The 9973-nt window shown below is 36.7% G+C and overlaps 1 protein-coding gene across 1 annotated transcript; it reads right to left on the bottom strand.

Annotated features, from left to right (window-relative positions):
* Positions 1–1720: 1720 nt before the first annotated feature.
* LOC132276058 (uncharacterized TPR repeat-containing protein At1g05150-like) lies at positions 1721–4739 on the bottom strand. The gene has a single exon (XM_059777310.1). The coding sequence runs from the start codon at positions 4362–4364 to the stop codon at positions 1947–1949; it is 2418 nt and encodes an 805-aa protein (XP_059633293.1). The 5' UTR covers positions 4365–4739; the 3' UTR covers positions 1721–1946.
* Positions 4740–9973: the final 5234 nt, after the last annotated feature.

The following is a 9973-nucleotide window of genomic DNA, read 5'->3' as shown; positions in this document are numbered from 1 at the left end:
TTTTTTTTTACAATTAAGAATTAGAAACCCTGGTTTTTTTTTTTTTTTAAAGAATTTCACATTATTCATATTTATTTTAGTTTTTATCTTACTTTGATTGTATATATATATATATATATATATATATATATATATAATTGGTAAGATATTGTATGTATATCAGTTGTATGTGGATTTTTTGTGTCGTGTGTGTCAAGATTTTGGGTTTAAATTTCAAAATCTATGGTTCCAATTTGCAAATGTTTATTTTGATATTAAATGAAAATATTATCAAAATCTATTTGATTCTTATATTTGCTAAGTGTTTTAAGTGTCCTTTTCAGTTCAACAAATCAATATTGGCATTGAATGATTTTTTTGCTTGCCTTTTGATTTGAAAAAAAAATTAAAAAATTTCTTATCCTAGTTGGATTTTTTTGTTTTTCGTCAAATACACTACCCCCTAAAATTCAGCTCCGCCCCTATGTATCCAATATCGAATATTCCCAAATACGTGTCTTATATTTCTTAAATATATTCATAGTTTTAAAATATAAAAAATACCAATACTTTTAGGAGAGTGACGTATTCGTATCAAATATATATCAAATATCAATACTCTCTGATACGTGTCCCATACTTCTTAAATGTGTCTATAATTTTAAATTATATATTTCGACACTTCTCAACACTTCAAAACACATTTTTAATAAGTTTAAATATTAAAATGTAATTTTTCAAACAATAATAACATAGCATAATTGTTAAGAAAAATTCAAATTTTATTAAGTGATAACTAGAGATGCTTATTTTATGCATTGTAAAAACAAATTTTTATATTATATTAATGATTACATTTAATTTCATAATATTTTTAAAAAAATTGATCAAAAAATAATATTTTTATATATATAAACAAAATTTATTAATTTTTTATTGCCGTATCCAGTATCCTATAGCACTGCTATCTTGTTTGTAAAAAAAAAAAAAAAAAAATTGCATTATTGCCGAACCCAGTTCACGGGTATGCTATATTTTTTTATTTCAGTAATGTTCTTTATTGAAAAATAATAATTATAATAATGTTCTTTACACATGTGAAACATTAAATAAATCCAGATGCAACACTATCATTTTGAGCCTCATAATAATGGCGTTGATCGATGGAATTATCAACCATTATTTCGAGCACACTAAATCCAATGCAGACTATTGTTTCCAACCTCAAAATAATGGTGTTCCGAGGTCCTCTACTCAGTTTGTTGCATAAATGTAGCATTCCATTTCTGATTTTATTGTTTTCTACTTGGTTTTCTACTTTGTTTTATTACGTTCCTTATCAATATGCAATACAGTATGGTGAATTTTTTTTTTTTTTTTTGATAGGTAATCCTGTTTAATGCTAAAAATGTCGATCCAGAATGTCTGCAAATTCAAATGCTTATACAAAGATTAAGTCATTTACCAAAGTACCAATTGCCAAGCAGTATCACTCCTTCCTCCCAAAGGAGAGCTTCGGTGGAAAAAAAAAAAAAAAAAAAAAAAAAAGTAGGATAAAGTCATCTAACCATTCTCTCAGATCAACCATCAAAAAATATCACCACCAAAAGAAGCTCTGTACTCCAGTCTCCAGATAAAAATTGCAATCAAAATTTGCATGATGCAATGAAGTCCAAGAAATGACCCCCAAACTCACAATTTAATATAAACTTTACATGTAAGAATGACAATAGAATGAAGGTACCATAAACAATCTCAAAGTAATCAAATCATTAACAAAAACAAAGAAATATGATCTCTACAGAAGCTGTTAGGAAACAAAGAATACAGATACACCACCTAAATGGATTTTATTGTACAAGGGCACAAAATCCTACTGAACACATTCATGAGGCTATATATTTCACAAAACTAAAATTATATGTGGAATATTACAGAGGATCTCAAAAAACAAAAACTTTGGCTAGCTAGTGATCGCTAGGGGATGAACTCTTAGAATGCAAAGTAAACCACATGCACTTATCTTTCATTGCTTCACTCTCACTTGCATACTCTTTGAATCTGTACTCTTCCTGCTTGAATGTAGTAGGCACCTTCCCTTCACTGTAACATTGACTACACAAACTGAAGTGAGATTTCATCTCCTTGAACCGGGAACCGATGATGGGGTAGCGGCAAATTGAGCAAGCATGGCTACCATGGCGGTTTCTATCCCGAGTTTCAAGCTTCAGCAAACTAGACATTATACCGAACCCCCAGTCTGGATCATCAAACATCACGAGAAAGTCTGCTAAAGACACCATTGATGTGTCTGTTTCTCCATGGATTTCTAGTATTTCACTAGCCCCTTGAGAAGGAATATAGATTGTCCTTAACAATTTGATGTACCCTGAGGCATCAATTTTCTTTATCATACCACCACCTTCATTCACAGGCCGCCACAGAAGTGCATCAAATGCAACCCGTTTTCGCTTGTCTGGTGAGCCGCCACAAATGGGAGCAAGAACAGCCAAGAACATGCCCAAATCCACCCTACCTGACTCCGATTCATCCAAAACAGAGAGGATTTTCTGGTTTATAGCTTTAACAGCACCTACAAAGGTTTCAGGCTTCAAGAAATTAAGTAACCTACGCAGTATTTCCTCCAATGCAGCCTTGCGTATTGACTTCAGAGGATCACCACTACCGGAATAGGACACCGGTACATCATTTTCACTCATCTCCTTCTTCAGAAGATCAATATCGCAACGATTCAACCTGGTGATCCTCTGGAACGCCCTTATATCAAGGGCAGTGGCTAATTCCTGCCTTAAGGTAGTCTTCTCACCTACAGTCTTAAATTTTGAGGGTTCCACAATAATAAAGGCCTCCTCTCCATTTCCATTCCCATTTCCATTCGCCTTCAACCTCTTCTTCTGAAGCTGCTTTAAGTGCGATATTGCATCATGCAATTCGACCCTGTTGGTCATCTTCAGTGCTTCCTTCAAAGCTCTCTTAGCTTCATCAGTTTCCCCAGCCCCTAATAATGACACTGCCTTGTTGAGTTGTGCTCGCCAATGGTTTGGCCACACACTCAAAACCCTAGTGTACATCTCCGAAGCTCTCTGATACCTACCCACATCCATATAAAGCCCACCCAAATTATACAAAGCATCAATATGACCAGGCTTCAAATCAATAGCTTTCTGGAATTCCTTAATTGCATTCTCATCATCAGCCATAGCATGCAAAGCTGAAGCCAAGTCACAATGCGCATCAGCATAGTCACTTTTCATGTAAATAGCCTCTTCTAAGGCCTTCACGGCCGCCTTATATTCGCCTACCCCGAAAAGAGCACTACCCAAAAGTTTCAAAGCCCTAAAATGAGTTGGACAAAGAATTGCAGCCTCTCTATAATGTTCACAGGCACTAATAACCATACCTTCGCCTTCAAGAGAAATTCCCAAATTGACATGAATTTGGGGAAGCAAATAAGCCCACTGGTTCCCACCGGCCTCGGCCGCCTCCAATGCCAACAGAAACTCCTCTTTAGCTTCACTATGCCTACCCAGAACATACAAGCAATTCCCAGCCCTGAAATGTGGTCTCACATCAGTTGGTTGCAACTCAGAAGCTCTCTTGAAACTCACCAAAGCCTCCTTGAACAACTGGTGCTCATATAAAACTCTACCAATTGCCATGTGCCCATCAAAAGCCTCTTCTCTTGACCTTGCCCCATCAGCTCTGGACCTCAACACACCCAATTCCTTCACAAACACAGCATAATCATGTCCAGACTCTTCCCAGAAAACCCTTTTCTCTGAAATCTCTGAAGATGGTCCCAACTCTCTAGACCACCCAGGGTCAGAATACACATCAAAGTTGTCACCTTTCATTTTCCCATCTTTCGATTGCTTCGCCTTCAACCTCTTGATCAAAATCTCCAAATCATCCACGATCTTCCACGTATCGTCGAACACGATGCCGTGATTAGGCGACGCCGCCCAGGCCGCCGTCCTCTGCTTCTTGTGAGGCTCCACAACCCTCTCGTCCGCGATCGAAGACGACGACGCTTCTTCGGAGGCCATCGAAACTCCGTTGGTGTTGTCCTGTTTGAACTCGAGGCCGAGCGCATCGAAGTCGCGGTCGACGTCGCCAGCACCGTCGTCGTAGGTTCGCAACAGGCCATCGTAGGTCAGACCTTTTTCTCCGTCGATGAATTCGCCGTAGGTTCGGAAGACTTCGTCCAGAATTGCGTTGATCTGTTCGTCGCTGAACTTGACCCTAGGGTTTACGGCAACGACGAGAGCAGCCATTTCATCTCTGTTGAGGCCACCGTCTCTGTTGGCGTCGAATTGTTGGAAGATTCTCTTCACCTTCTCTGATCTGCTGCCTCTGGTTGCCATTTCAAGATTTAGGGCTTTCAATTTTAGGGTTCGGGTTTTTCAGAAGAGTAGTAGATGAGAGAAGACGATGATGCGAGTGTACAATTGGAGCAAAAGGGTTGGTTGTAATGGGTATTGGGGGTACAGAATAAGAACCCTAAAATTGAAGATCAGAGAAGAGGTTGAATTTGGGGCAAACTGTTTGTTGATGGCTTATTTTTGGGTGGTTAACTTATGTTATCTTGTTTTCATTGGATCTGATAAGAGAAAATGGAAAGGAGACAAGAAAAAAAGGGATTCTTTCGCTTTCTCTTTCTGCTCATTAACACCCTTTATGATGAACTCTCTCAAATATAATTCAAGTGGTAAGCCCCATGGCCTTTTTTCCCACACAAGATAATCCTTAGATATATGCATATATATTATTTATATCACTTTTGTCTTTTTAACACTATTTATATAACTAATAAACTATGACAATAAAATTTCTTTTGAAAATTGCTGTGAAGTGATAAATTCTACGGTTAATAGCACGGACACCTTTAAGGTTTCTATAATTTGCCTAAATGACACCTTCATGAAAGCATTGTCCAATTGCCTCCACACTCCTAAGGTTTGCTATATCTGTTTAACATACAACAGTAAATAAATATTGGGGGTGCGTCGTGCACGCCATATTATTAGTACACTCACTCAATCAAATTTAACATATTATTTCGTTGTCAACAATTTTTTAAGTAAGTGGAACAACTTTTTTGAAATAGTGCATTGTCATTGAGTATGTATATACTAATGACGTGGCATACAAGAGGCACCTAATATCTACTCCCAAAACTGTGAAAGCCTAGAAATATACATGCCCAATTGAGATGTGACATATCTGTCAAGATTCAAGATTGTGGTCTTATAGGTTAGAACGACAGAACAAAATGGATTAGACCTAATACAATTCCAAATAGAAAAATTTTAATCATTTAACATACACAACCCCTACCATACTGGATATCGTGTTAGACACATGGTAAAATGACCAAAATGCCATTTGACTTGTGAAATGGCATTTTGTATGTTTGTCCACTAAATATATATAAATATCCCCCCCGCCCCGCCCCGAGGTTAAATTGATAGGAGACCAACACCTCCAAGTACCGCCTATGGAAAATTTAACTTCACCATAATGTCGAAAATATCCCAAAAACAACGTTTTAACCAAGTATTGACTCTAGAGGGGGGTTGAATAGATATGTAATTTGATATAAACAACTTATCTAATTGTGCAATAAGATAGATAATAAAAAGTAATAAAAGCACAATTGTTAATGAGACAAGGGAAGAGAAATTGCAAATTATGATGAGCTGAGTTAGCGCGGTTCGGAAACCGTGCTCACTACTTGCCATTACCACATATATCATACTTGTAATCTTATCACGGATAATATGTTTCCCTTTCAATAAACAATTTAGCAACCAGTCACGTAGTCCGTCAAACATGCTTTAGAAAATGCTACTTTCATTCCTTAATCATATAAATAATTTACACGTCAGCATTCCATATACATGCTTCTAAATTTCATACACCTTTCATTTACATAGCCATGCATCTAACATATATCGACATTTAAACACTTAGCAAGTAAGTATGCTTCTCAAAATAGTAAACACTTAAACACAAAACATGCAGTCAATGCAAGTCAACCTTTTACCCCGTCTAGGAAAGCCACTACCCATCGTCCTAAAGGTATTTGAACCATACTCTAAGACCAAATATGTAACGATCCAAACCTGTGGGTCTGAAACATCAACCGGGTCTTCACCCGAACCCGAGGTCACACAAGGGTAATATGGTCATTTCAAGATACGTGAGAGGAGTGGGTTAACTCTAAATGAGTCAAAGGATATCCATTTGTTCATCACAGCCATATAAACCCATTTCTCCTGGTTCAAGATGCAAGGACAATGTTTTCACACAATTAGCTCTTTCCGGTTTAGAAGATTTCCGAAGCAGTCCGCACTAAAATGGTCATAACTTCCTCTACAGTTGGAATTTTTAAGTAGGGTTGGTATCATTGGAAATCGGACTAAAAATCCTTGAATTTAGACTCAAATTTGACCCAATTTGGTTAAGAAATAAAGGAGATATGACTATTTGAAGTTGGGTCAAGACTGTAGGTGACTGAAAGCTTCAGTCGGCAAAAACTAAAGGATTAGCCAATTGACAGTGAGGGTCAATGTAATGACCTGGTCTTTTTCCTCCTTTTTCCTTTTTTTGGCAATTTTCCTATTTTGTCTTTTTCCTATTTCGTCTTTTTCCCGTTTTTCATTTTTCCTTGCATAACCTCACTTGCTGTGCTCAAATCTGATTCCGGTTTTACATGCATCCATGATATTTGATTTCCATGACATTTGTATTTTACTTTTGTAGAAAATACATTCTAGTTGCTTACTTTTTCATAAAGGGCATAGATACATTCATTATTGTAATTATTCCTTATTTTTGGGGTTTTTGTGTAATTACATAAAATAATTATTTTTCGTCTTAGGGACCTTTTTACAATTTAATTTGTAAGATATTTTGAAAAAGGACCTTTTGTAAATTTTGGAAAATGTGACAAGTGTCACAATCTCATGGTGCCACTTGTTGGCAATGGGGTAGAGTGATTTGGATGTGTAATCTTTTGACATTTTGAGGGTGGAGATTCACCCACATGTTGGCCTAGGATTGGTGCACTTGTTCGCTTGGATGGTTGACAAGTGTAGGCTTAGGATTGAACCTAGGAAAGAGCATTAGATTTGTGACAAGTGTAGGGTCATGATTTAGTCTTGCATTGTGTATGTGTGAGAGTTAGTGTAAGAACACATAGTGAGTGGAGGATTTCTAGCCCTTCCACTTACCATTTCACACTTTATCTTTTTCATTTCACATGTTCTTCAAGAACCCTAGCCTAGCCACCATTGGAGAAAAGCTTGGTTAATAGCTTTGACTTCATTTTTGGCCTCCTTCCATTTACCCTAGACTTAGAACCTTGGAACACAAAAGTTTACCCTCACTCTCCTCTTCATTAACCCTAAACTTGTTTTCCATTTTGAGCTTAGTTACTTGGATTATAGAGATTCAATTCTCTATTGAGGTAGAGGTGGTAGTATGTTTATATTCTAAGTGTTTTAAAATCCTTTGAGGTTTAATATATATTGTATACATGCTTTTAGAATTGTACTATTGCATACTATAGGAAATCCTTATGATTGACTTAGGATTTTATTGATTAAGCATGTATATTGTGTATATATCTTGAGTAGGATTGTTGATGTCGTGTAAAACTTTTATTGACTTGAATCACTATACTATTGTGATGTTAAGCCTACATTATAGTAGATTACTATTGGTAATTATGATTGTTTTAGAAGATTATTGCTAAAATGCTAAGGTTTAGTATATAAAGCTTGTTGTTGAGGCATGATTTAAATTGATAAGCTAGTGGTATTGTTTTGCATATCTTATCATGTTAAAGACTTGTCATGTATTATGCCATTCTAGACTTGGAACCCTAAGACATGGTTAGTGTGGTTTCAAAATGCTTGTGCATGGGAGGTGGTATACATGCCTTAATATTATGTATAAGTTTTGAACTTAATGTATTTTGGATTCTCTTGGGACATGGTTACAAATGACATAGCTAGAGTTTGGCTCTAGTGTGGGAGGTATGAGTTCCCCCCAATTGAGATAGTGCACACTTAGGGTGGTCTTCCCTACAGGTTAATGCCCGGAATAATCGTTGAGGTCTCGGCAGAATTCCGAGCTTAGGTGTCCAAGGATTCCACTTTTTGATTTCGCATTCAATTCCAAGTTGACAATCAATGTCTAAGTTGTAACTTGTAATTTTAGTTTCATGCGATTTGATGTTGTTAAGTACATCCATTTTGATATTGTGTTGCTAGATTCATTTAAGTTAGCTTAAGATGATCCCTTAGAACACCTTGAACATAGATGTTAAGTAGGATGCTCCCTTGTATTCGTCTATATTAATCTTGCAATGATATTGAAACTTTAGGGTATACGCATATGCTTCTTCCTACGAGTAACTTGATTACTCACCCTAATGGTTTCGGTTGTTTTTCAAGTAAGGAGACTATGTTCTAGGATGTTCATCATCCTTAGAGGCTAATGAACAATTTGGAACATTTTTGTATATTGACATGTAAGTGTTTAGCATGCTTAACTTTGATGTCATATTTTGTATACCATGGGTGTATGGTACTTTAAAAGCTTATGTAGCTTTCTTGACATGTAATGGTACTTAAGTATTCACTTTGACATTATAAACATGTATGTATTGAGGCCAAGGGCAAAACATGATTGCTTTTGTACTTATACTCTTTTGTTATCAAATTTTTGTTTCAAAATTATATTTTTAACTATCTTGGAGATTTGCTACATGAAACTCTTGTAATTGACATGTTCATATGTTCAATCTTCCTTAAAATGAATTAATTTTTGATCTATGCATGTGGGTAGAATGCATCCCATAGGTTCCATTGCAATTCCGTATGTTTGGAGGAGCTTTCAGCAGTATTTCGAGGAGTTTCAGTCGACCGAAACTCCATCTCGGTCGACCGATCCCTTTTTGAGACCAAATGAAGAGTAAAAACCAGCCTTCAAAAAATATTTTGTGAGTTCCGGTCAATCGAAACTCTAAGTCGGTCGACTGATCCCTTTTGTGACCAGTTTCGGTCGACCGAAACTCTAATTCGGTAGACCGAAATAGCCCCTGTGCACTACAGCTTCCAGGTTTCATTCCAGCATTGAACATCTAACTTCAAAGGTCATATCTACTTCGTTCCTTATCCAAATGGGGTAATTCTTGAGCCTAAACTCAAGGATTTTGAGTCAAATTTCCAATGATACCTATGCCATTCTCAGATTCCAAACACATTAGAAGTTATTCATGTTTTAATAAAGTAGTGTCAGTTTTTACTTCAACCGGGAAAGGGCAATTTGTGGGATTCTTAGCCAATGTTCTTAAAACCTCTTGGAATGTCTTGAAATAATTAGATTATGTTGTATTCACCTTGTTTGACTTATTTAGAGTCAAGTTTCTCTCTTTAATTGTGAATTGACCATTTTACCCCTCGGATAACGATTTTTGTCCTTTTTTACCCTTGTTTCCGCTTTTGCTCTCTTTAAGTCCCGTGATCTCATCAAAGGTCACATTTGTGTCTTAGGAGTGATTCCTATCTCTTAAGGCCTTGGTTTATCATTTGCTTCTGCATATCGGATCCATTATCGGATTAACTTTCAGTTCATCACTGACGCACCGAGTTGAAAAACTTGGGCCGTCACAAAAGCCGGTTAAAATGTTGTTCCAGCATAGGATGCTCTCTGTTTTGGCCATCAATAGGCTGGTGAACCGTGCCAGCCAGCTGAGAGCACCTGGGAGTGACAAAAATGGCCTTTTTTGGGTGTTCAAAGCATTGGACACCCCCATGGCATCAAGGGTGACCTCAATATGGTCTCAAACCTATCCCAAATAATCCAAAAACATACATTAACATAAAATGAACAAAGGATGCATTATACAGACACACTCCCCAATGTGGAATGACATAAAAACCCTTGGACTACTAATTCGTTA

The sequence above is a fragment of the Cornus florida genome, unplaced genomic scaffold, assembly GCF_030987335.1.
Source record: "Cornus florida cultivar Cherokee Brave unplaced genomic scaffold, ASM3098733v1 CherokeeBrave_3.0.0_Hap2_Chr10, whole genome shotgun sequence".
NCBI lineage: Eukaryota > Viridiplantae > Streptophyta > Magnoliopsida > Cornales > Cornaceae > Cornus > Cornus florida.
This window is presented reverse-complemented; position numbering and strand designations above follow the sequence as displayed.